At 50.6% G+C, this 27587-nt stretch overlaps 2 protein-coding genes across 3 annotated transcripts; both read right to left on the reverse strand.

Annotated features, from left to right (window-relative positions):
• Window positions 1–169: 169 nt before the first annotated feature.
• Window positions 170–18441, reverse strand: camsap2b (calmodulin regulated spectrin-associated protein family, member 2b). 2 transcript variants are annotated; one of them, XM_029132800.3, is made up of 21 exons: window positions 17783–18441; window positions 15270–15529; window positions 12673–12852; window positions 12073–12156; window positions 9465–9606; window positions 8377–8516; window positions 7057–7147; window positions 6853–6954; window positions 6631–6700; window positions 6274–6555; window positions 5475–6183; window positions 5255–5401; window positions 4947–5175; window positions 4022–4860; window positions 3796–3932; window positions 3504–3718; window positions 3314–3413; window positions 2971–3036; window positions 2339–2454; window positions 2127–2245; window positions 170–2048 (listed from the first exon to the last, which is right to left on the reverse strand). In XM_029132800.3, the coding sequence occupies exons 1-21, from the start codon at window positions 17919–17921 to the stop codon at window positions 1749–1751; spliced, it is 4467 nt and encodes a 1488-aa protein (XP_028988633.1). In that variant the 5' UTR covers window positions 17922–18441; the 3' UTR covers window positions 170–1748. The 2 variants fall into 2 exon arrangements, with proteins under 2 accessions (XP_028988633.1, XP_028988634.1); XM_029132801.3 differs by lacking the exon at window positions 2971–3036 and having other exon boundaries at window positions 17783–18440.
• A 697-nt stretch (window positions 18442–19138) lies between these two features.
• On the reverse strand, window positions 19139–21774 carry ticam1 (TIR domain containing adaptor molecule 1). Its single transcript, XM_029132819.3, has 2 exons — window positions 21526–21774; window positions 19139–21393 (listed from the first exon to the last, which is right to left on the reverse strand). Exon 2 carries the CDS (start codon window positions 21276–21278, stop codon window positions 19515–19517), a length of 1764 nt encoding a protein of 587 aa, XP_028988652.1. The 5' UTR covers window positions 21279–21393; window positions 21526–21774; the 3' UTR covers window positions 19139–19514.
• Window positions 21775–27587: the final 5813 nt, after the last annotated feature.

The raw sequence follows: 27587 nt of genomic DNA on the forward strand, positions 1-27587 counted from the left end.
ATTTGCTCTCTCCCTTGAGGCAAAATTGTGATTAATGTGATTGTCCTTTCAGAATATATTTTGAATGATGCACCACTATTTGCAAAAGCAGTTTTAAACAAATGGGGGATCATAGTAAATTACACCTGAATTTGTCACACAGGAACATGAAACGAGACATCAGGAGAACTTCTGATAGCTGGAATTTTAATTAAGCTCAAAGGGATAAAAAAAAACCCAACGGAAATTCATGAACATTTGAGCAGATTTGGCAATTAAAAAGAAAAAGAAATTAGAAAAAAATGAAATAAAATACTATGATTTTAATCACTGGATTTCTTAAAACACCACAAGAAAACCTCACCAAGACTTCAGATGCCTCACCTTATCTCAACCGCATATACAACTGTGCCTCTTCATCCTCACATCACCAACAGGTAAGTGTCCTTACAAAAAATACTTCTATATGCCAAAATATATCTGTACAATGTCAACACATTCTGAAGGAACCCATAATGAAAATGCAACAGTAATTTCAGAGTAAAGCGAGAATGAAAGTCCTTTGATTAGACTCAACAACAGTGGACAGGGTCTTGAAGTGCTATTGTAGGCGGATTCACTTATTTACATTTGTGGACTAATTTAGAAGGAAATCAGATCTAACTGTCAGGACAAGACCCTCATAAAAGTGACATATTCAGTATCTGTTAGTTCCGTCAGTAACGCAGTGGATTCTTCCAATGACTTTTTTATTCGCCTCTAAACGACGTGTGGGAGACACAGTGTGGCTTTTTCCATCTATTCTACTATGATAGTCTTATCAGTGATGCTGTTGAGTTATCACACGTTTTTGCATTTGCAGCACAACAAAAGGCCCCCCGAAAAAACGACAGCGCGCACACACTTGTTAAACATACATGATAAATTATAAAAGCTACCCATAAGCTACTACAAGCGGACTCGCTTACTCTGACCGGAACTGCCATTATATACAAACTAATTCAACTTATATACGCGTAGTATATTATGCTCCTCTGAATAAAATCCAAGACGCTTCTTTAAAATATATCCAAAGCATTAAAAAAATCAAATAAATTAAGTATATTGCAGGTGCTTTCCAGAATCGTTTTTGCTCGATCACCTCATCGGTTCACACGTTTGAATGCAGTTGCGAACATTAAAGTGTTTTCCTCACTCTTCTTGGCACGTCACTAAACACACACACACGCACAAACATACACAACTGTGAACATTTTAAGGACAATATCTCATGCCTGTGTAGCAGCAGAGCACTCCTTATAAATGCTGCCTCTACCTGATCACAGACTGGATAGGCTCATCGCGGTCTGATCCCAGACCTGTACACACATCCCCCTGCGTCACAACACCACACTTTGAAACAGGCGCCGACGGAAACAACACCAACGCTCGGGGGGCGCACCGATGTGACACGGAACAAGCATAAGGCCACACATGATCAACTCAGAGGCATGACATTCAGTGCTTCAGTGGTTCAACTAAGTAAGGCATTGGTTTGCCTGTTGTTGTTGTTGTTTTTTTTGGCACACAAGAACATTGATACACATGTTGACAAGTACACACATGTGCCCCATCGAAGAAGCCCGGAGTGCAACAATCAGCTCTGTAATGGAATGACAACATCTGTGAGGCCCACTTGTGTTTTACATTCCAGTTGTGATTTGAAACATTGGGATTGTGTCTGTCCCTTTAATGAAAAGGTAGAATCCACCATTCTGGCCCGTCTGGCGCTACTTGGCGTGCAGCTTTTTGGGCGTCCCCTGCTTCTTGGTCTGCCACAGGTGGCTGGCTATGGTGATGGCGTCCACGCTGGCGGACATGGTTTTGGCCGGGATCTGGCTGAACTGCTTCCTGTCGGAGTTGTACTTGTACAGGCCCTCGATCATCTTGGCCGTGACGCTCCTGGGCCCGATGCCGGCCAGCCGGGTGATGTCCTCCGTCTCGGGGCAGTAGGCGTACACGGAGCGGAACTGGCAGCCGGCGTCGCGGAACAGCACCAGGAAGTTGTTGGCTTCGGATTTCTCCATTTCCTGCGGGAAGATCGTCGAGGAAAGAGTGAAAGGCGGCGCTTTTTTAAACGTGCGTGGCGGCAGCGGAGCAGAACTCACATCGAGTATCTTGTTCTTCTGCCCCTCGTTGACCTTGCCGGCCAGGCAGCAGTGAGCCAGGGCATTCTGGATGATGTGCTTGTTGGACTTTGCACTGGGCTCCTTATATAGTTTGGGTCCTGAGTAAAAAAAGAAATAACAGCTTTTAGCACAGATACATGTGTGTTACATACAGTATTTATGTAAATGCCAGCAGCGGCTGCGTCTGACACCTGTGTACTCAGTGTTGGAGGGTGTGGAGGACGTGGTCGACTCGTTTTCCCAGTCCTTCTCTCCGTTACGACTGCCGGCCGAGGGACAGGACGAAAACCCTTCTGCAGAGTCGGGCCTGAGGATCAACACACACACACACACACACACACACACACACACACACACACACACACACACACACACACACACACACACACACACACACACACACACACACACACACACACACACACACACACACACACACACACACACAGGGACGTCACGGGAAACGTTTAAAAGGTGACCAGGAGACAGAAACGGGAGAAGACGCAGACAGATTGCACATGCAGACACACACAGACACACACAGACAGAGAGAGAGGCAGCAGAAACGGGGTCAGACACAGCGGCACAGTTCTTCCAACCCGACCTGCTGCCTCGCATCGCGTCACACAGCCGCATGTTCAGCCAAGCGAAGCAGAGTCTACGCGGCCACAGAGCGGAGCAGCAAGGCCGCAGACCCACAGCGCTCACAGTAAATCCAGAAGCACGTGCTGTTACCGGAGCCACACCTTTAGTATCTGTAACGCGTTAGAGCCACACACGTTCCCACTGTATGCAGCCACATCGGAGCCACGTCTTTACTAACCTTCCCTTTCTTTCTTTAGGAGAGCTTAGAAAGAACGGGACGGGGGCAGGAGCTACTTTATTGCCTCTGAGGGATGCATGCAAAGACACCAGAAGAAGGAGAGGGGGAGAAAAGACAATGGAGGTGCAGACAGTAAATCTTAAGTCATGAGATTACAACAAACATTAACTCTGAAGCAGTCTGTGGTTTCTGAGTAAAGGGAAACCAGGCTGAGAGCTGTGTTAAAACAATCAGTTATCACCAAACACAATAGTGACAGTTCTAGGTTTGCAAAGCTGCAAAGAGGAGTTGAGTCAAGACGAATAGATTAGATTTACCGCTGAATGAGGAGAACCGGACCCACCTGTTGTTCTTCCTGTTGTCCGGCTGCTCCCTGTCGTGATCTGCCAGATTGAGAGAAGCCAGAGAAACGCTGGACACCGAGAAGCCCCGAGGACGCACGCCTGCAACGCAGCGGCACCGCCGTCAGAGGCTGCGCCTGTTGTGGGGTGACGGAGTGCGTGTGTGCGTGCGCGTGTGTGCCCGATGCTCACCGGTCGCCCTCGCGGGCAGCGCCGACGGCTCCATGACGTCCCTGTGGATGGATTTGGGCCGCGGCTTCTTCTTGAGGCTCCCGGATCGCGGCTTGATGACCTCGTTCATGTCCTCCATCAGTTTGAGCTGCTTCCGCCGCATGTATTCGTTCTTGATGTATTCCCGTCTGGCTTTCTCGTCCTCCCGCTTCTGCTGCTCCTCCTCCGCTTTCAACCTGGAGACAGAAAATAGAAGGTAATTGTCCGAAAGGAGGAACTGCATCCATGCAGATGCTGGGAGGGCGAGACGGACCGCGCAGACTCCTTCTTCTGCTCCTGGTCCAGCTCCTGCTGCTGCTTCCTCTCCTGGGCCTCCTTCTCCCTCCTCAGCCTCTTCTCCAGCAGTGCTGCCTTCTTCGCTGCCATGTCCTCCTCCCCTTTCACATCATCCTGGGGAGACAAGCGTACAAGCACTAAAACAGTTAAAGAGCTCATTATTTACATCAGAAACACAGAGAGCGTCGCCGCTTGTCATTCACCTTGAAAAAGAAGCCACAGCACATCTTTTGGTCTTCTCCACAAGCGTCTCCTCCATCTTCGTCTCCTGCTGTCTCCTCACTGTGGCCACTTTGATGCTTCGGCCCAGCCAGGGGCACCTCCACCAGGTCTCTCCTGTCCTGGGGGGCTCCTCTGAGCCTGCTTCCCGTGGTGCCCGGCTGACACACCACCTCTGACGTCCTCGACTGCTGGACCTCCTCCCTCTCCTCCTGTTGCTCATCTTTGGCTGCGTCTTTATTCCGAGGCTTTGCCATCGCCTCGTCTTTGTCTCTAGCGCTCTCTTTGTCCTCCCCGGCCTCTCGCTGCTTGCTCGGCCGCGGGCCCTCGTCGTGGCCCAGGTAGGCAAAGGAGCTGAGCTGGGTCTGGCTGGACGTGAAGCGCCTCAGCCTGGGCAGGCTGTCCACCGAGGTGGGGGTGTTGAGCATGCGGCTGAAGGGGGCGACCCTCAGGTCGGCGGGCCGCGGGGTCCGAGGCGTCCTGGCGTGGAAGGAGGCCGGCCGCCGCTTGATGCCAGCGCCGGCGCTGTTGGGCGCGCGCGGCGAGCCTGTAGACGACAGGTTGGGAGACAGGGAGCCCACGGAGCCTCGGCCCGGGCCGCGGCCGGTCACGCTGCTGCTGCGCAGCTCGCGGAGCTGCCTGTGCGGAGACGGGGCAGGCGGAGGGATGACCCAGGCCTGCTGCTGTTGCTCCCGCATGGCCATGATCTTCTCCTGCTGCTGGGACAGGCGCTGCATCTCGGTCTGCAGGAAGCCCAGCGACGTGTTGAGCCGCTCGATGGAGCGCGTGTACTCGGCGAGGTCGACCTCCCCGGGCGCCGCGCCTGGAATCGGGCCGGCCGGTTTAGCCAGAAGCCACAGAAGCGTTCCCACCCGAGAGAATAATAATATTAAGTCAAAGCGTACGCACCTCCACCGTCCTCACACGGGGACTTGGGGGCTGCTCCGTCTGGTTTACACCTCTCCGCTGGTTCCATGCTACACTGGCTGGCCTTAGGGGGCGTGGGCAGGTCTGGGGAGGGGGTTTCTGCCGATCCTGAGCCGGGGCTGACGGGAGCAGTGACTCCTTTTCTCCTCACCACGTTCAGAAAGGCTGTTCTGCCCATCTTCTGACGATGGCGGGTGAAAGCTGCTTCCACCTGGAAAACGTGACAAGAGCAACCCTTTTAGACTCTGAGCTGTATTACTGGGTGTATCTGATGGATTATTGAAGTGTACCTTCTTCTTCTGGGCTTCTATGGCTCTACGTTTCTCCTCCAGCTTCATCCTCAGTTGAATCATTTCCGACGCTATGAGGTGGGAGGGGTCCCTCGGCGAAGGAGCGACAGGACTGGGCGATGTGATGGGCAAAGGGGGTGTATAGAGCTGCACACAAGTAAAAGCTCATCAACACCATATCTGCCCTGCACGTTAACGTGCAGAAGCATCATCCACCAACCTGAGATGTCACATTCTTTGCCGCGTTGTGTGTATAGGGCACGTTGAGGTCTGAGCTCTCCGGCGTCGTCCCTCCGCTGCTCCTTCCCTCCAGCTTCCTGAACTTCTGCTCTGCGAAGCTGGTCATGCGCACCAGGCCCCCTCCGGAGCCACCGGAGGACGAGACGGGGCTCACCGCGTGGGATCTGGGGAGCGCAGGTGCCGAGCTGGGACAGGGGCTCACCCTGCCACCCCCGTCCCCCCTCCCCCCCTCCGGGTTGGTGTCGCCGGCACCTTTCCCACCCCCTTCCCTGCTTCTCTGCTTCTCCGCCCGATCCGGCAGAGGGCAGGACCGGGTCATGGCCTCGCAGTCCGGGTCCATATCAGAATAGTCTCTCAGGGAGGAGGAGTCCTCGTCCAAGCTCTGGATGTCCTCAGTCCTCACATGGATGCCCGTGTCCACCTCGTCGGTGGACACAGAGTTGGGGTCAGCCTTAGCTGAGCCCACTGCGTCTCCTTCACCTGGAGCCCCTGGAGGCTCTGGTCCTGTGCCATGGAGGAAGAATCCATCGTCTCGGTCGCCCACGCCCAGGCAAGCGTGGGGCCGTTCTGTGTCGTGGATGATCTTAAGAGCCTCCTCGATACTGGGAGGGGTTGTCGGGCTGATGTGGCCACTTTGGTTGCCATGGTGATTGTTGTGGCTGCTGTCTGGGAGGACTCCATTGGAGTAGCTAGGGTCAATTTAAGTAAATGGGTTAAAGAAACAGTCACTTTTGATTCTAAATGTGACTTACAGATATTATAGTGATTCTCTGCTGTACCTGCTTTGGTTCTTGACTGAGAACGTGTTGTTCCGCCCCAGGGGTTTGTGGCTCATCCAGTCATCGTCCTCCTCTGCTATGTGTCTGCTCTGGCCGTTTACATTGACGGGCATGAGGGAAAGGTGGCGCTTCATGCCTCCTCGAGATGCATAGTGAACTTTGAAGCCGAGACCCTCGCTGCTGGCAGAGCGGGTCATACCGCGGAGGGAGGGGGCCTCACAGGCTGCCAACACCGGGTCTCCATCCAGAGGAATCTCAAAGGAGATTCCCCGAGAGGTGGAGCTACGGAGGGAAATGTACTGTTAGCGGCTCTACGTGGAAACAAAACAGTAAGAGCTGTAGTGTTGATGAACTAACCGTTTTTCTTTGGGCCACGTCCCAACACAGCCATCTACATATGACATGGAGGTAGATTTCTTTATTACACCTGTGACACAAAGACAAGTTTATTACTGATAATATTAAGTATCAGCGCTAATACCAAAACAAACTGAATGAGATACAGTAGCATGGCTCTTTATCAGCCACTAGATGGCGTCTGTGTTGATGTTTGGACTAGTAAAACATCCCAACCGTTACCTTCAGCAGTGATGCTTTCTGGGCTGTTGGGTCGGTCTGCATAGCTCTGTTTGATGGGACTGGACACGAGGGCCATGTTTCTACAGGATACGGGCTCACAGGCTGCAGAGGGAAACATAAGATATGACAAATGACTGAAATCTTCGCCCTGATTCCAATCAAACTGTCAAAACACATGCAGATGAAGCTGATGTGCTACTGTACCGTTAGGGTTGAAAACTCTGGGCTGTACAAACGAAGGTTTAACCACTTCAAACCACCAGAAAAGCTCAGCCATGAACACCAGGTAGTTACTCTGTGAGGCCACACACACACAAACACAATCAGTTATTATTGTCATTAGCACACACACACACACACACACACACACACACACACACACACACACACACGCATCCCTCACCTTCCACCTGGGTGTCGCCATGCTAGATGCTGACAACTGTTGCTAGGTAACAGGCTCAGGTGTGCGTTAATGTTCATTGTTCAATGTGTTTAATGTACTGTAGGACCCATACGCCAGTTTAAAAACCGCCAGAAGCACCATCTGGAGTGTAGCGTGAGCTGTCGCGTGTGCACAGAGCGGCGAGTGTGACCCACATCGGCGATACAAGCGCTCACGTTAGAAACAGGGAGGTTCTGGGGGTCTGGGGACGATTTCATGTGCAGGAAATAACACAGCCCAGCTTGTTTCAGGCTCTCAGAGCCTTCATCTGCCCTACATGTGCAATTGTAGCACTATACAGTCAATGCATGGGCACTCTACACAAAGCAGTAAATGCTAATTAAAGAGAGAGCTACAGTGTGAAAACCATCTGTTGTGTTGCTTTGAGGAATGGACCGGCCTTGAAACCCAGTGTTTCTACCCACGCTGTGTGTGTGCGCGCCATTACTCACACCAGCTTCTGCCGCGTTAAATATGAGGGTGGCACAGTGATGCTCTGTAGTTTTACAGTCAGCCTTTTAAACGATCAGAATCAAACGCGCGTGTGAAGCCGGGAGCTCTCAGGCCGACGACTGAATCGGGCGCTTGTGTCGAGTGTAAAGTTCACAGACTCGTTCGGCAGAAGCCGCGAGGACGCGGGGAGGGGGAGAGGCAGGCAGAGCCGGGTGCCGGGTCGGGCCTGTGAATCTCCTCTGAGCAAAATCCATTCTGTCTGTGTGTGTTTGGAGAGGGGGGGGGGGGGGGGGGGGGGGGGGGGGGTAACTGGCCTGCAGCGTCTGTGCTAGAAAAGCAACAACACAGAGCCTGTCATATTAAATTTATGTGGCAGCAAAGGAGTTCTCACTGTAGCAAAGCCATATTTATGTCTCTCACACACACACACACACACACACACACACACACACACACACACACACACACACACACACACACACACACAAAGTTTAAAACTTTTCCTGCGTGACTCATTTCAGCCTGTTTGTAATTTCTCTCCCTTGCTCCTCCTCCCTCCTCAAATAAAGCAGCTCCGTCTCCACATATAACAAAAACACTCTACGCGTCCATGCGTTTCTGTACTTCACCTTCACTGATGCGTGCGCGTACAGCATGTCCTCCAGGCTGAAGTGGCAGCAGTGGTTGAGGTTGCTGCTGCAGAAGTCCTGCACCAGCTGCAGGTTGTACAGACTGTCAGCGAGGGACATGGTCTCCTTGAGGCAGACGTCTGCTCCGCCAGGGAAGGGGTCGGACGCACCCACACACATGAGGGAGGGGCAGCAGCAACAGGAAGACAGGAAAGAGATAAGGCATAGTTTATGTTGAGGGGAGAATGGATTTGCTTTGAGCCACATGCAGCAGCTGAGCGCCTCCTTAAACAGCTCCTTAAACTCAAACTGACTCCAGCTCTCTTCTACATGAGTCATCGGGACGTTTATCCCATGACGTTACTGTCTGGGAGGATCCAGCGTGTGTAGGATGGCTTTACAGCCGCCGCTTCTCTGGAATGATGTCACTCTGTACGTCCACAGGCCCCTATGGTTAAAGTGAGTCAACCCGACAACGAGTCGAGTATACTGAATCTGAATCCACATCTGGTTCACATGTGCCTGAGCTCCGCCGGGGCACAGACGCGCCGGTTGTTTATCTTTGAACCAGCAACCAGCGGCCGCGCGTCGGCGTCACGAGCCCCTCGCGGCCAATCGCAACCCGTCCCGGGGCTTTTCTTCCTAGAAATGAGCTGACAGGAAACTTTGTCTTGGTTTCCCTTTGTCTCGCCTTCTCCATGTTGGTCCTAAATCCAGCCTGCCTGGAAACGTACACCAGCGAATCCAGACTCAGACTACTGAGCCAGAGTTAGAACTGAGATGGGAGTTAAACCTAGTGATGCTGATGATGATGATTTATTAATAAAAGCCTTGGAAGATAAAAACATTCTTTGTTTCAGTCGGCCTCTTCACGTGTACGGCCACACACGCAGCAAGCGAGGAAGACAGCGTCCTTTGTGTTGTCCACTTGAATCAGAAAAGCACTGCTTTTCTCATTGTGTGCCACTCTTTTCTATATTTAACAATGTACCTGCGTTAACTTTGATCCTGCGTGATACCTTTTGGAAGCATTACAATAAAAGAGGGTGTGGGCGGTGAGTTAAGAATGCCGTTACTGGTGGCCCCACCTTCCAGCCTGACGGCCTGTGGGCAGTAGAAGTGCAGCAGGGCGGTGAGAGCGCAGCCCTCCGTGTTGTCCTTCAGCAGGTTCTCCACCAGGGGGAGCGACGGCACGTTCCTCTGCTGCACATGCTCCCGTCTGTAGCGAGCCTGAAACCATGGCAACGACACAGACACGTCACGTATACGCAAGGGTCACGTTGTGTACTGTACACAACGCTGGCTCTCTGGGATGTTAGTTGACGGGATTTGACAATCAGTGGAGAATTAAGGTCCAAGTCAAATAATGTAGATTCAACAGATCATGCAAATAATAAGCAACATATATAATGACAGAGTGCTAAATAGATGTGATGCTTTACAGGAGGTAATCTGTGATAACAATTAGTATAGTACATTCTTCTTTTCCTGAACCTATAAAACCACAGACACAACACCAGTGCTCCCAGTCTGCCCATAAACGCCCAAGATTAGTGACACGTCTGCTTTTTACAGCACATGTGGTGGAGACTTTAATCCCAGCAGCTCTCACTATTTGACAACGTCTCGGTTCCCTGAGCAGGAAAGGATGTAAATCCTTTTAAAGTCATGCAATGGGGGAAACAAATGGAAAAATGGAAACAAAGCCGTCAATGATGAGACAGTGTGATTAGGTTGAAATGCATGCTGTGTGTCTGTATGGGGCGTGGGTCGGGTCGGGTCAGGGTGGGTGTGCTGAGTCTGAGGACTGCATGCAAAGAGCTGAGGGTGAGGGAGGTTCGACATAAGTTACAGGTGGATCATGATTACTGGTGAACAGCTGGCTGCAGAATGAATGGACTTACTGGTACCAATCTCCAGTACCATTTGTCAGTGTCCTTGATGGCGGATGATGATCAAACAACAGGAGAGAGTGGAAGAGGCGTTAGACTGACAGCTGCCAAAGGTGCGACTGGGACAGAATCCACAGAAATATTTAGGGGTTTTGAGATAGGTTGGAACCCAAATCACTGTAAACTGCTCAGATTACGTATAACTGGTGATGACGTTTTTTCTAACTTTTCATCATAATATAGTGTAAAGGTCTGTGTTAAGCACAGACGTTCACACAGACAGCTGAGCTCAGTCATAAGACCCCGGTTCGAGATTTTCACACAATCCCAGAATAGATGAGTCTTACTGAGAGGAGCCTTGTGCTCAGCCATTAGTGTGTGTGTGTGTGTGTGTGTGTGTGTGTGTGTGTGTGTGTGTGTGAAGCGATCTGTCCTGAATAGACTTCTGTTGAGGCTGCGGCACCGGCAGCACCGGCAGAACTATAGTTGCCCCCGCTATTCTTAGCGCCCAGCTCCAGCCGTTGTCTAGAAGCACTGAGCGCTGTCCCAGGGACGCTGCAGCAGCCGGAGGCTCATGGTTGACGGTCAGCGTTAGTACATCAGTCAGCTGCAGCGGCTCAAACCGCTCGCATCACATTTACAGCGTAGACACAGCTCTTACATAACCAGGCCCTCTGTTGCCACAGCTGACAAAGCCTGCGAGTGTCCGTCTCCGTGTCTCTCATTTGTCCGATCACCCCCCCCCCCCCCCCCATCACTCCCCCTGACTCGCCTCTCTCTCCTCCTCTGTCTCCTCTAAGAGAAGTGACGACTCCTGCCAGCATTTTTCCGCAGCTGGTCTGAGCTCATCTGTTTGTCGGATTTACTGCATACATGTCTGCATGGGCTTTTATGTTGTATTTGTTACTAAAAAAATGCACAGGAAGCAGAAAATAAGAAAATCTAAACCTTTAAGACCTGTTTTATTTTCTGTCCCAGCTGCTTCAGATGCCTCCTTTCATTGAATCGGCCACATCGATGTTCACCTGGAACTCGAGTGCACCGTGAGAAATTGGGGTCAGGACGTACGGTTTGCTCTGTCCTTTTGAGCCAGGACTTAAAGGGCACAGTTGGATTCACTCCGACTGCAAGTAGTTTCTTGTGAGTTTCAGTCCCAGCTGCCTCTGGGTTTGTCGTTCCCACAGCTCCTCACGACAAGCTGTAAACTCTTAACCTGATTTTCTACTTCGCGGAATAAACAGCTGGAGCAATTTTTCAAGTTGTGATTTGTATATGTAGACTTTGCCATATAGTGTCCACCAAAACTAATAATCTGTAATGAACAGAATCTGAATCTAAAAAGAATGAAAACTCCAAGCGACCAAAAGCTACTGCAGCAAATATAAGAACATCAACATTGCAACCTGCTTAAAAAAAAGCCCAGATTACTCCTTTAAATGAAACAGGTTTTGTTCTGGCTGAGGATGGGGTGAAATAAATCAACCACTTTTCAACTTGGCTTCTTGGAACATCCTTTAGCTGTGTCTAAACTTAAAATATCTCTGCCTTTGGCTGAAAAGCTGGTGAATCGGTGTGATCAAAGCAGAACCACAGAAAATCAGCCAAGGTGACTTTAGGTGCTGCTGCAAAGCCGGAGGGCGGCTTCCAAGTTCACCGAGAACACGCTGTGCCTCCTTTGTGTCATTCGTACACAAGTCAGGGAGATATGATCTGCTATCATCGCTCCTTAAACGAAAAGGTCGATTTCGTGAAGTAATGAAATCTCTTTCGACGGACGAGCGGGAGTTTGTGTTTGTGTTCTCACTTTGTGCGTCGAGTTGGACTCCTGAAAGGACGCCTCCCTCCGCTTCTGCTCTTCTACGAGGATGTCCCTCAGGTGCTCATTGACCTCGAGAGAGCGGGCGAGAGAGAGAGAGAGTACGGGTCACATTTCACACAGGTATTGGGTGGACACAGGGAGACTGAATGTTGAGATTGTGTCAGAAAGAGGAGAACGCCTCCACGCATCAAAGGAAACCCTTTCAACCACTGCTCATTAAGCACTGCTGCATAAATATTACTGCAACTTGATACTCGGCAGCCTGTTGCCTCCTGAAAATGACTTCACAGAATCCCTGCATTTTAAAATCACTGTCTACTGTCTAAAATCACCTCTACGAGGTCAGTTCGCCCGGGTCCTTTATCTCCTGGAACTCTTTCATTACGTGATTACATCACATTACACGCGTCTGCTGCCAGTTCGCTTGCAAACACTAGATTAGGTCCAGCAGCAGCAGCAGCAGCTGTTGAGGAATCGAGGCCCCACACATTTTCCAGCACTTCCTGCGTCCTCTAGAGTCAAATATAAATCCCACGTGGGGTCGGAGGGCAACAAAACCCCCGTGTTGTGTGTTCCTCTCGGTACCTTGTTGATCCAGGTGGTGATGGCGTCCTCGGTGTCGTAGGGCAGCTCCTGGACCAGGCCGTCGCGCCGGCGCGGCTCGGCAGCGGCGCACCTGCTGATGCAGGACATGACCCGCTCCACGCTCACCATCTCCACCGTGTACGCCATCATCAGGGTGTCGATGAGCGCCAGGTGGGAGCTCTGGCGCGAAACGGGCGAAAGCAGTCAGCTGTCAGGCTTTGAGCAGATCTAGGCACATCTGCATTGGACTCACAGTTATTTAGCTTTATTTGCTTTAGTGAAGCTCAGCTGCAGCTCAATGAAGCCGATTGTAATGTAATGTACAGTAAGTGTTAGGGTTACTCTGCACTGCACGGACCGCCAACACCTACTGTGCACAAAGCCTGGCATTCTCCTGGCGTTCCTGATCCCATTCCAGGCCGCTCAGACTAGCAGACCTCCCCCTCCCCTTCCTGTCTGCTCAAAAGCACCTATGCCCCCAGTGTGTGTTTGCGCGCTCGCATGTGCTTATTGCCCAAGCGTCGCACAAAGCCACGAAGGCGCCGGTCCGACCCGCGTGGCGTCCCGTCCAGAAGCAGAGTCCGGCCTGGAAACATCTGGAGCGACTTGCGGACAGAGGCCAAGCGGCTCAGACTGAAGCCGGAGACCCGGAAAACGCGGTTTTCACGAGCGCCCACTGAGCTCTGCCTGTGATTGAAGATTTCCCGAGCTCATTTGCACAAATGCCCTAAATCTTTAATTCAACTAAGAAGCTTGTGAAGGTTTGTGTGCTCCTGCAAGTGTGACTGTGTGACTTTTAGGTGGAGGAGCCGCATGAATATAAATGACAAATTACTGAGCTACTTTTTTTCCCTTCAGGTTTCGTATCACAGATCCCGACTGAACGCCTGAGAATGTTTGACAAGGCAGATGACAGCTGAGTGTGTGTGTGTGTGTGTGTGTGTGTGTGTGTGTGTGGTCACAGACAGGCCTTTTAAGGCAGCGGACGCTCGTTCAGTGCTGTGTCCACGATCTAAGGTGAGGTATAGAAAAGCCCCACGCAGCTGAATAAACAGATAATGAAAGACGCGGCCGCCCGGGTGTTTCACGCCACCAATTCCCACCTCCACGTCCGACCCTATTAACGCGTCGGCGTGGCACTGACGGTTAACGTCCAATCGGCTAAAGTGCCACTAAAACCTACGACCTCCCTTGCTGTTTTTCCTCACACACACACACACACACACACACACTGACAGACCCCACCCTCCTCCACCGCGCTGCAGTGGCGCACATCACGTCTCCCACCTCCTTCCCTCCCCTCTCCTCCTGCTCCCCGTGCCCTCTGCCCCCCCCCCCCACATCTTTCCAGATGGCCAAATATAACAGTGGGCCTCGTTCTCGTTCGCTGGCGCCGCCAGCACACTGTCATCTATGTCTTCCTTCCTCCCCGTCCATCACCTTCATTGTTCACCCTTTCCTCTCTTGTCTCAGTTGGGTTACTCAGCTCCTAAACTCCATTTTCCCCACTTCTCCCTCTGCATATCCATCCACAGACGGCCTGCCACGCTCCTCCTCCTCCTCCCTGACATGACTTACGCTCGCGTTGCACAGTATTTGGAAAATCATGAGGTCATCATTTTTTCTCTGCAGTTCTGCCGCACACAAAATGAAAAGCCCTGACTGTGGCGTGGCCGAAACCCTCCCGCCGGAGCCGCACGCCGACGGCCCCTCCGCTTTACACAATCTAATGAATTCATAGAGGCGCGTGGCGACAATGAGCACGGACAGATTGACAAATAGCGCCGGCTGTGTGTTACACAGATGAAGGTCAGCGTGTTAAGGAGTCAGCGCAGGCTTCATTCTTCACACACTTATCGCCAAGAACAGACACATGCACCTTTACACCTGATTATGAGAAATAATCTCACACCAGATCTCCGCCTTCATGGCATCCGGACATCATGACTAAAAACAAGAGCGAAGGCTGGGGGGCAAACAACACACCCTACTGTACTTGTTGAGATAAAATGTGTGGAGACCAGTGGGTCTGATGGAAGTCGCTGAAGCTTCAATTAAACATCCAGGAGAGAGTCATTTAATCCGCAAGATATGGAGGTTACGTGAAGGAGCCGAGGTGAAAGGGAACTAGAGCAAAGTAAGACACATGGAGAGAGGAACAACAGGGAGAATGTAAAGGAGGAGGAGGAGGGGGGGGGGGGGGGGGGTGAAGGGTGCACTGCAATGCAGACACCTTGCTCTCCAGCCATGCACGTGCTTGGCAGCCTGTCCGTTTGAGCCCGTCGCACCTCCGGCGCCAGAACAGCTTCCGCTCATGAGCGGGGGCAAAACTTGGCGAGAACTTGGTGCCGCAGCCGCATTCACACGCGTGTTTGGCCCGCGCCGCGTAATCACACGGAGACAGTCAGCAACATGTTGCTTTTGGAAACCTGTCATTAGTGGTTGTTTTTCTCTCAACAGGACAAACCTTGAAGGATGATGTAACTGCGTAATAATAATAATAATAGTGTCGATGGGACAAACGCCGCCCCCATTTCCTATCTGTTCCTGCTCTGTACACGGATATTTACTGTAAGCGTGTGAAAATGGCTCCTCACCATGTGGATGGGTGTGCTGGTCAGGTCTCGCTCGGTGACCAGTCGGTCCTGGTCCGTGACGTACAGGCCTTTTTGGGCCAGCGCCTGGATGACGGCGTTGTGCCCCAGCAGGGGTTTGACGGCATCGCTGCGGAGGATCAGGCTCCCGGCCCGGCAGTACAGCTCGGCAGACTGGAGCAGGCAGGCCACCGGAGGCTTCAGGTGCTCCTGGTTGTACTGGTCCCTGTAGAAGGGCTCGGCCAGCTCCTCTGGAACTTCATCTGGGCCGCGGGAAAGAGCAGAAATGAGGCAGAGCGTTCAGTGTCCGGCTGCCTTAGCGTCAACAAAGGGGACAAAGGGTGAATGTATGTGGGAAATAAAAGCATTTGCTTCTGAACTCTGCTGCCTTTGTAGTTTTACTGCCTTTGACTTTACACTGAATCTCGAAACCAGATAAAGCGTCCGTCCAGTCGCACACACCGAGAGAAGAATGTACACATTAGACCACAAAAACCTCAACATGAACAAACCTGCACATCGTGAGTAAAAGCTCTGCGTTCAGGAAGTGGAGGAAGGAAGACGGGGATGGTTAATGGTCAGAGGCACAGAGGGGGTTTTTACCGTTATAATAACAGCACATCAGTGTGTGTGTGTGTGTGTGTGTGTGTGTGTGTGTGTGTGCGCGCTAACCCTGTTACCTCATCCACCGAATCTGATTTGGAGAAAATAACTCACACGCCAACGCAGACTCACTTCATCCACACTAGTCCTGACTGCTGTCCCTGTGTTGTGCTGATGTTGACCACATGCTGTGACTCAGAGCTGAACCGCGCGAGCGGCCGCGCCGTCGTCGCGTGCGTCTGAGGCCCGTCCCTATGTTTAGTCCGACGGGATCCTGCTTTTGGAACGTGTAAGTGGTGACAGACTCCTGTAACTGCGGCGTGCGTGTATTCCTGGCGCGCGGGGGGGGGGGGTCGTTTCCTCTCCCGTTCGCCGGCGAGCGACAATAACGGACCGTCCAGGAACGAAATCCTCCTTAAAGATACAGACGCGCGTTGTGGAACTCGCCGAATTACGAGCGGCGACGAATCACCTCCATGAAACACCTTGGTCGGGTACAATTTAAAACACACAGAGCTCAGAGGGGGACGAGAAAACACCCAGTGAGCTTGTGATCACGCCTCAGTAGTTTTCCAGTGGCTGTGGCTGGTGCAGCCTCTCGTGCCCTCACACAGACAGATGAAAGGAGATATTTAAAGCAGCAGGCAGATGTTAAAGCGCTTCGTCTGCTTCAGATCCCATCACAAGCCTTGCATCGATCCAACCATTGTAAGGACGCCCATAAAGTTTATTCATGGAGCTATAATTAAAGGATTCACCCACTGACGTCTACTAATGGTAGAATTAATACGAGATCAGTTTAAAAGTAAGCAACGCCTACAGGTTCCTGTGGTTTGGATCCTACACTTCAAAGCAAACGTGTACTGGATTTACTGTAAAGTATACTAATATATATAATACTCTATATATAGTATAGTAAATAATGTTAAAATTGGGAAAAGAATAAGCTTCACACGGAAAATCTGCCTCGTCAAGCAAAATAAAACGCTCTCCTTTGTGTTGGTCATGAAAGAGGAAGCAGACAGGAAGTAGCTGCAGGAAGTCCAGCCTGGAGAGGACCGCGGTCCTGGAGACGGGGATCGCAGCCCGGCACACGTCACATCGCTGTCTGTCAGCACTGTCTGCCCGGGCTCGCGGCCCCAAACTGGTTCTGCTTCGCCTGGGTTTCCATGTGAAATGCCACTCCCACACACATGTCTTCAATCTGACGGGAGAGTTACACATCTGAGCATCAGCGGACTGAAGCCAGTGCTCATCGGTCCAAACTAGGCCAAAGCAGGCGCTGAGGAGCAGCTATGAACCGGGCTACAGTTCTTGGCTGCGCTGGAAGATGGAACTGTGTCATCGGTGGTCAAAGTAAAGTTATAAATGCTCGTCAGTGTGTTAGTTGCCTCAAGAAACCTCTTAGAGAAAGATTTTGCGATAGGAATTTCTCACGCTGACATGTACTCATTTACTTCAGGAAATACTGGACCGATTGGCATCAGCTGCAGCCCTCAGCTTAAGTTACTGTATCAGTTTATCCATGAGGGAGAGCTAAATAATAGCTCTGACTTGACTCGACAGGAATCACTTGCATTCGAGAGGGAACGGGTTGAAGGAATCGTCCTGTGACATAATGCGTTGATGGAAAACACAGTTTGTGTGAGTTTGGATTGTGTGAAGTCAGTCTACCAGTTTTGATTCTTTCATGTATGCTCATACGGTATAATATGAATGAATTCATTTCCCACCTATTAATATCGGCAAGTTACCACTCTAAAGTACGTTAATTAGTTTATGATGTTGACAGAGTCCTGGTTATTTCTCCATTGGCCAACACAACATCGGGCCCCATTATTACACCGGGTTTGATGATTATCTCAACACTAATCAAACCCAGCGACGAACCGGGCCGGACGGGCGCCACCTACCCGAACCGAAAGCCTTGGCCACCAGCCACGTCAGGCTGCACGAGACCTTGGCCCTGGTGAAGTCGTAGTGGTCGAAGCTCTTGATGGCTGGGACGATGAAGGTCCGTCTCATGCCTCTGTCGTCCGCCGCGTCTCCCATCGTGTCCCCCGTCGGGATCCCGCTACTCCGCAGCTGCAGGCTCGCTCAGCCGGAGGAATTCCTCCCGGCTGCGGATGACATCCCGTCCGGAGGAATTCGATGCCGCAAAATCCCCCCCCCCCGTTCTCCTCGCGAAATGGGGGGAAACTTTGAGCGTGGCCTGATGTTCGCCGAGCACGACTCGCTCCGAAGGGCGCTCCCCGCTTAGACGGGCACCATCCTCGCTCCACGTCGCTCTGCTTCACTGATATCCTCGAATCCCGACGGCACGGCGCAGTTTAGAGGCAAGATTTACGAAGATTTCCTCCATTCCCTGATATTTCCATGCCCCGGTTGTCCTGCGTAACGGAGCGGCCGCGCGGCGCAGGAGGTCGGTTACGGTCCAGCGCCACGGATCGGTATCACGCTTGGCTTCAAAACGCTATTTGTGCCCATGTCGCTCTTCTTTTTCTTTTCCTAACAGTTTCCCTCCCTCCCTCTGTCTCCCCTGCGCTTTTCCTGCCGCACTGTTAGGAGGATGGGCGCACCGCGCATGCGCGCTCCACCCACCCAGCCTATTCAATCCTGACAGGAGTCACACAGAAGGAAAATAATACGAGACAAACCCAGGTGAAGTTCAAAGGCAGAGTGATCTATAGCTTAAACCTAGATGTTGTTTCCATGGAAAGACTGAGACAGAAATAATCATTACAATAATAAATCGATTAACTGAGACTAAAGATCCACATTTCATTAGTGGAACCTTTGACATATTTATAATAATTTTATATTATTGATGAATGAAATTAAGCAGTCTTTTTTTATTCATATGTAGTTCATAACTCCTTTTGCTTATTTTTTAGAAATATCTCAAAGTCGTGGTAATTGAAGTGTTGACTACTAAACAGACAAGTTTTAGCTTATTATTTATTTTTTGTTTTGCTTGTTCAGTCAAATAAGATGAGTTTGCTGTGTACTACAATCATGTTATATAAACAGTGAATGCCTTGCCCTTTCACACCCCCTAGTGACACCAGGGTCACTGGGGAACATAGTGATCCATCCATCCATTATCAAATAGCCTGCTAAAAGGTGTTAGAGTCAATCTCCAACACACAGTACAGGAACGGACACTCACATTCACACCACACACATATTTAGAGACTTCAGTCAACCTGACAGCTCGCTGGACTGTGGGTGGAAGTCACTGTATTTGGACACACAGACACAGGAGCAAATGCATGAAACAGGGTGGACATTTTAATCAGGCCAAATTGCATTATATTCATGTGCATTTAAAAATACATGTAGGAGATATTTAACTGACAAATTCATATTGTCTCCAAAAAAATTCAATAGTTGTTATATGTAACGGCGTCGCCCCCTAGCGTCCAAAGTTGGTTCTTACAGCGCATGACAGGTCAAAGCAAACGTGTGGGGCCGGTCAGTAGGTGGCAGTGCTCTGCTAAGTATTCCTCAAATGCATCAGTTGGCCTTTAAGTGGTGTTTTCAAATGTATAAATGTTGATTGAACTGTTGGAGATAATATTTAAAATGGCTTTTACAGCTGTTATTTTTTTAGTGTTCAGGAAAGTGTTATTTTTACTTCTCCACCTAAGCTGATTCAGAAAATGAACCTTCCTCCTCTTTTTCCCCGTCAACTTGTTCATCTCTGTCCACACCTCCACCAGAATCTACAGTCATCTTGGAATCGTTGCCAATCATAATATACTGGGCGTTTTGAATGTTAATGCTGTGTGCATGCGGCCGGGCCGGGCCGTCGCCGGGCTCCTCGCTGCCGATCAGAAGGCCTCTCAGCCTCATGTTCTCCATCTGCAGAACCTTTGCTCGGTTACACTCTTGGATCAGCTGCTTCTGGGTCTGGTTCAGCTGCTTCAGTGCGTCCTGTCTCTCCAGCTGGTGCTTCACCCTCTGCTCCTCCGTCCAGATTCTTTTAAGCCTCCTAAGCTTCGCTGGAGTCATTGCAATTTTAACTTTCCCCTCCAGCCTGTTGTCCTCTTGCAGTGGGACTATTGTCGCCAGAACCATGGGAAGGCTGGGCATGGGGTTCTGCCGTGGCAGCAGTGGGATCACCGTGTTGTACTTGTGCTCATTGTTGATGGCGTTGATGAGCGCAGTGTTGGTTTTCAGCTCCAGCATTCGCGTGTTGAAGCTGCGGGTGAGCAGCAGAAAGGTGAAGGCCGAGTTGTTGATGGCGTCCTCCACACACCTCAGCGCGCTCCGTCCGGGGACGGCGAAGTGTTCGGAGAACACCGCGCCTCTGCTCCCGCCCCCCACGGCCGCCTCCACTCTGTCCCGCATGCTCTCTGCCAAATCTACGTCCTCGGGTGCGTGCAGGATGACGAATGCATAAAATACATCCTCCTCCTCCTCCTCCTCCTCCTTGTCTGCACTGGGACTTTCATGCATTTCATGTGGAACAAGCACATTTGGCTGATTGGGTATTGGAGGTTTCAGCTCGATGCTCGGTTTGGGGTTCTGGTTTGGGCCCGTGTGACTGTCCAGCTTCACGCACACTGTGCCAGATGCTGCATCTGGCATTGGGTTCTTCTTGGCTTTAGACTGAGCAGGTTCCATTGATTTGGACTGAGGTTCGTTAAGTGACTGACGTTGCTCAGGTCCCTTATTTGCCTGACTCTCATCCGTCGCTTTGGATCCACCTGATATGTGTGGAACGCTTTTGTATGGGACCGTCGAAGGGATGCTGATCTCTAGATGAGTCGGCAATGAGACCTCTAAAGAGCCGGCCTGCAGAGGGCTTGGAAGACTGGGAGCTCCTTCTGACTGATCCGGACGAACTAAAGTTGTGCTCCCTGCGCTCGGGCTTCTTTGAGGATCGCGGCGCTTCAAGTCGTTCGGGGACGCCGACTCTGCGACTTGAGGTCCGCAGACAATTTTAGCTTCCTCAAAGAGGCGAATTAATTCCAGATCCTCACCGCTGCTCGGCTTTTGGCCGTTAGCGGAAAGGGCTCTCTGATATGCCAGATCTCTCAGACGTGGATCGCAGAGCCTCTGATCCGACAAGACTTTAAAAATTCGAGCCACGATTGTGGAGGTTTCTCCTGTAAACTCCTCCAAGTGATTACAGTGATCTCTAAAACACTCCAAACGGCCTCCGCTCGGTAACTTTCCCAACAGGCGCTCAGCGAGGCGGTTGTCCTTCAGCTCCTGGCTTTTGCTCAGGGCCTCAGCCTCTCTCTTGAGAACCACCAGACACAAGATGCGTATGACGCTCTCTTCAGGTGACTCACCCAGCTGGACCGTCAGACTCTGCAGCCTCTCAGGCGGCGCTTTAAGTAATATGTCAAAGGCAACGCTGAGCCCCGTGCCCTGATTCGCTTCTTCCCGGTGACTCATCCTCCGTTTGGTTTGTGACCCGACTTCCAGTCTTTGTCAGAAGCTAATAATGGTTTTCCAACATGACTTTCTTCATTTCCTCAAAAACTCTGCAACTCCCGGGACACGCTTGGATCTTGAAGGAGATGAAACAGTAAAAAATGTATGAAATGCAATACATCAAACATTGTATTATTGATCCACAAAGTGAAGACTGAGCTGTGATTGGATCCAATACTACCACATTCAAAACTTGATAATTACCCACCGACATGCACTCCCAGCAGCCATGACAGTGACGAGGAAGTCACTTTTGTTGTTTTCCAGGTCTCTTCAATGAGTTTAAAAGTATTTCCTCCTAACAGCTCACATGAAACTGAACTGTCAGCAAAACCACTACACGTGCTACAACTTGTCAAAACTTTGGGATCACGTTGATCAGTGGCCGTGTTTGTGGGCCCCTGCATTCGTCCAGTGCTGTACTTTGCACATTGATGATGTCACAATCTGTGTCGTACGGAAGCTGAAGAGGGACAAAAGGAAAACAGAAAACAGGAAGAAGCTTTAAGCTTTAAAATCACAGGTATGCACAAATTGAAAATAAGCTGCGTTGTTTTTAGGAAATACTAATGCTATTCCTCCTATAAGATGAACTTTATGCAATATATGAAAGTTTATACATAAACTAAATTTTCCAACTTTGCAAATCGGCTGAAATACACGCCAGGATCGAGGCTTTAGCTCCTTTTACACAATAGGCACAGACGAGAGAAGAACCCTGGCTCCGCTGAAAGGCAAGTGTATTTTTATCCACAGAGGAAACCTCCAACCCTGTATTTACCAGGGGTGGGGTCACACCAGGCACAGTGCAAACCAACATTCAACCTCTCAATCCAGAGCAGACAGACAGAGGGTGTCTCTGTTCCCGCTGCCGAGCGCGGCGCGATATGGACGCCGTACGGCCACTTCTGAGGCATTGCAGTAACTCTATAGGAAGTGTGGTCTCCGTGCCGTCCATAAATATGTCTAATATGAGACCGGTATGTGCGTCGCTGCACAGGCTGAGGTATCGGCGTTCAGCTGAGCCGGAGCACATGCCAGCAAGACCTCAGCTCTGTTGTTTATAGCCCCAGCTACAGTGCAGGCCATCAATATGCCAAGCCAACTAAAGGACGCTACACAATTTATTAAAGGGCACGTTTATATTTTAGTCTGACGCCCCTCTCAAAATAGGAAAACGTATATGTACTGTAGCTGCACTTGCGGATGCTGCATTCGCTCTTTCACACCGCGAACGTGAAGCCGCTCTGAAGGCTTGCAGGGCCCTCGCCACATCTTCTGTCAACGCTCTGTGACATTCATTAATCCTGCCCTGACATTTTTCCTTTTGCTCCGAGGGAAAGCCGTGTCTGCTTCCTGCAGGGTGCATTTACACCGTGCGAGCAAAGCAACCTAGGCTGAATCCCATGCACCTTTATTTCACACCATTTAACTGTTGCATGCTGGGCACCTAAACTTATAAAACATGTTTACCTATGGATTAATGGTTAAAAATCATCATTTATACAAAATAAATAAAACTCTGCACGCTTTCCCAGCCCAGTAATTGCACATTTTTTTCCCCAGACTTTAAAGCGCACGCATCCCCACAGCCTGGGGATCATCCCCAGTCACTTACATAACCCACTGCCAAACGTCCGGCTTTATTGAGGTCACTTGTTTTAATGAGAGACGCTCTCTCCCAGCAGCTGTGTGAGTCAGCCTGGCGGTAAATTTGCCTCCACCTTTAGGCAAAACGTATAGCAGGAGGCTTGTCAGTTCTGCAAGGCACGCTCCAGAAGTGGCGTTTGCACGTCTGACCTCTGCTTGTCTTTGGGTGAAATATTACGTTGTTTTTTTCTTTTTCCAGACAACGTGCGTGTTTTCTTCCCCTTCTTTTTTCTCGCTATAAAGTAAAATGTGCAAATGCGCCTGTGCGCTTGTGTGCGTGCGTTCATGTGTGTGTGCTTTCTGGCCGTGGGAGAGAGCCTGGAGGGAGACACAGAAGGGTCACATATAAGAGGCTTTAGGGCAGGCCAGTGAAAAGGAGGCCCTTTCTTGGACAGAGACTATGGATTAGGATGAAAGACATACGAGTGGGGGATGCCCTCTCTTTTTTTTTTTTATCTGCCTCACCCACTTGCTGCATCGGTGTGCGTCGTTCCACCTCGAAATGAGCGAGGAGAAGAAGACACAAGCGCAGACGCGGGGGATAAACACAGTAGGATAAGCACGATGGTCGCGAGATGAGATGGCGAGATAGGGGCCGGCGCCAAAAGATGAATTGAGGCCCCGGAAAGATCGATAGGCTCTTTAGAATTCAGCCCGTGAGAGGCCGGAGGAGGCTCCGCGACGCGCTGCCCTTTTCCCAGCCACTTGATTTGTCACACATGCTAAGAGAATTTAACACACTCCCTCCTGGCGAGCAAATATATGCTCCACACACATGTACATGTGAAGAGATAGGAGGCCGTGCGCTCGCCCACAGTTTGAGGCGCTACAAACAAAGTTCTGCATTTCCCCCGCGATCGCCACAGTCACAGGCGACACGGAGCCTCATGTACGTCCGGACTCTTGTGCAACGCTGCGTTTCATCAGATTAAAGCGGGGTCAGTCATGTATGGCTGCGGCTCCGGGGAGCCTACATACGTGCAGGGCCAACTCAGCGCACACGTGTTCCATGCGTCGCGGCAAAAATAGCCCCGGCTATCGCGCACGCTGCTGAGGCTAGTTTATGTTGTTGACACAGCAGGCCAACAGATCTGAGTTAATGTGACAGTTAACTAGCATTAATTCAGGAGCAAAGGTAAATGAAGCGGGCCTGCAGACACGACAAGGGAGAGCGGTGGGGATGGGAGGATGTGTGTATGGCACCACACTGGACCATGCTTGGGTGAGCATGTAGGCCATGCCAACAACAATGCATAATACAGCCTCTGGTGATGGGGGATGGCTACACACACACACACACACACACACACACACACACACACACACACATGCCCGCCTCACCTCACATAAACACACACACACACACACACTTGCATGCATGCACAGACATTGACGGTGATGGGGCACGGAGCAGTTTATGCTCATATCAAGAGAAAGTCTTTGATCAGCGTGACAGGAAGGGCACTCGCCCCAAAGGAATTAGCCAACTCCTGCCCTGCAAAAGCGCGTCCGCACAATAAATCAAGCATTTTTGCATTCGCAACAGAGGGACGGAGAGAATGCCTGATATTTAGCTTCATTAATATGCTAAATGCATGAATATGATTTGTTCCAGTTGGGCGTGCGGAGGAGCATGTCCAAGAGTGGCATGATAACCATGAAGAGTGGGAGCGGCGCCGGAATTCAGGTTGCACGTCTAATCCGCTCGGTTTAATAGGTTGTTAATCTGCGCGAGCAATTTAGGTACGTACGGTACTGTATGGCTTCGAAATGAGCAAACCCTCCGACTTTTCCGAAGCAGACCTCTGCGTGCAGACTCTCGAACCACTTGTGGCCGACCCGAGCCCGGTTCCAGTCGGCCCCGTCACGCAGCTGTGGACGGGAGGCGAAGGGAAGGGCCTCGACGCGGAGCAGGAGGACTCAAAACCAGAACTCAGAGTAAATGGACCCAATCTGGCTGCACTTGGCATTAGAACGGCCGCCCGTCCAAGGGCCCGTGCCCGATCCCCCATGTCACTTTTGTTCGTCTCCAAACCCTGCGGATGTGCCGCTTGTGTAGCAGATGCACACAACCAAAGGATGCGGGGCATGAAAGCAATGGGAAATTCATTACATATTCCTACCCCCCTCCGTTCACGATAATCACCACAATTAGCAGACATCTGCAGTGACTCCAAAGCTGCGAGTGTATTCAGGCAATCAGAGCGGCTTCACCGACAGCACTGACTGCAGCCCCCTCTGTGATGGGCCTCATTCTGAGGGGAAGCATTCCATTAGAAACTCAGTGATTAATTGAGACGGAGAGTTCGCTGCTGGCAACGAGCGGCGATGGAGCCCGGCGGGAGGCGTACGTGGGTTCGGTGGAGGTGGGCCAGCGTTGGGTGGGAGAGCGTGGCACGCCGCTGACGGCGGGAGACGAGGCCCCTCGCGCCGCGAGAGCCCACCAGAGCCACCGGGCAAACAGAACATGAGTCCAATCACCATTTGCAAACAGGTGACGTGAGACAGTGGGTTTTTGGGGGGTTTTGCTCTCATTTGACTCCGTAGGCTGAGTCCATAAAATATGTGAGTGTTACTTCAAAATGTTTCCAAGTGGGTGTCAGAAGCGTTGAGTGGCCTACTGTACGTGCTCCATCTGTGGAGGATGACAGCACGCTAGACAGCTCATTACAGAAGCAGTTGGAGATGTCACTCTGACTAGGCACAGTATGGCACAGCCATGGTTTTAAGCCTCGGCTTAATACGTTGTCATGGAAATCAACAGTGGCCCATCGGACACTTTCCATTTGAGCTGGGTCCAGGGCTGGTTTTAGCCTGGATCGCACAACACACAGATGATCATGAAAGTAAATGGGCACATCAGTCTAGCTTAGGACACTGCACACGGGCCCTATGCTCAAAATAGCCACTCGTGGTGAACACGCGTTCCTAAAAAGCACGGTTTGATGAGGAGGTCTGAGGAGATTATAAGAACCAGAGCAGCTGGATCATTCGTAGGCTTCCTTTAATCCTTTGGAAGTTAGAACCAACGGCTTTATTGATGACTGATGAGTCCAACAATGCTTTACCGATCGCTAACTAAGGCAACTGTAAGCTTCTAAACACTGCTCTGCTTTTCTGCTACGAGTAAAACAGTACTCAGAGTATTTACACTAACCAAAACGAACTCAAGACAATATGCTGCTACTTTTATGAGATTTCCCTTCCGGCCTCTGATCAGTATGACTGACACACTATTCCACTTTAACTAAGACTCCTTTAAGTCGTGCGATTCCTGCGTCGCTTCCTATCAGAATGGCGGCCATGTCTAAGTCCACTGGAAACGTTTGACCCTTCAATTAAGAGGAACGCATGAACTGCAGCGCATATGGAATTATAAAATTTTCACATGGAGGCGGCCGCGCGCACGAGCACCCGCCCGGTTCGATTTGTGAAAGAGCTGTGATTGAAGCTGCAGCTAAATTAAGAGGAAGGCGAGATTAGGAGCTTAAAGGAAATCAAGCCAAGGCTGTTGCTCTCGTTTGGATATTTGAAATTAGCCTGAATAGTGAGTAAATCTAGGTGCTATACGTCTGAGAGCGTCATTCCCACCAGTTATGCAAATTAGCCTTCAAATTCACACAATAATGAGATGATGTGCCGCTTTGTTCGGATTTGAGTGCGCTATTTTATCGGTTTAACGGGGAGACAAGAGCCGAGCGGCTTCCAAAAAGGAGCTAATTTGTGGTCGATGGCCTCTTGGCTGTCGTAAAATTGTAGAGTCACAATGAAATGGGTGTGATCCTCCACTTGGTGCTTCCTTCCTTCCAGTCCAAGGGTCTGGGCCTAATAAAAGCCTGTGTGGTGCATCGCAGACAGGCCGACCGCCTTTCTGCTGTGTGGAGAAATGTGTTCAATCACCATGACTACCGGTGAGAGAAAAGCCCCCACTGTGGTTATTAGAATTTCTCTGTCTGCTCACCACCACACTCCCAGTCTGTATTATGGTATTATGGGTGCGGGTCTGTGTTCGGGGGGGGGGGGGTGCTTGAGTGTATAGAAAAGTGGTAAATTTTTAAAAGTCAAAGCATTATTTCTAGAAAATGCCTAAAATGACCACCCGGTGCCTCCCGAGCGTGGAGCTGATGTGAGAAGGGGAACATGAGAAAGCTTTGAGCAATATTGATTCAGCCGGGTGCTCTGAGAGCGAGCACCAGAGGATCTGAGGGGAGAATTATCCATGCACCATTTCCTCCCCTACTCCTGTGTGGAAAATTCTGCAGTTCCAGCTTTCTGGTAGCCTTCATACAAGGCACGTGCACACACACACACACACACACACACACACACACACACACACACACACACACACACACACACACACACACTTTCTGAATGTACAGGATGATGATTGCATGATTTATTTATTGTGTCTTTATTTATTAATTACGGTACTGTATATACACTCTGTGGCCACATTGGGTTCAGTTTTATGCAGAAGCTGTTAAAAAGGCGATCATTATACTGGGTGATTTTTATTGCAATGCATTCGATTGTATTTGTCATAATGTTCAGCTTTGTACAAACTACCAGTCATAGAGTCATCACTTTAAATGGTTTAGCAGCTACTGTGTCTTGAAG

The sequence above is a fragment of the Betta splendens genome, chromosome 17, assembly GCF_900634795.4.
Source record: "Betta splendens chromosome 17, fBetSpl5.4, whole genome shotgun sequence".
In the NCBI taxonomy this organism is placed as follows: Eukaryota; Metazoa; Chordata; class Actinopteri; order Anabantiformes; family Osphronemidae; genus Betta; species Betta splendens.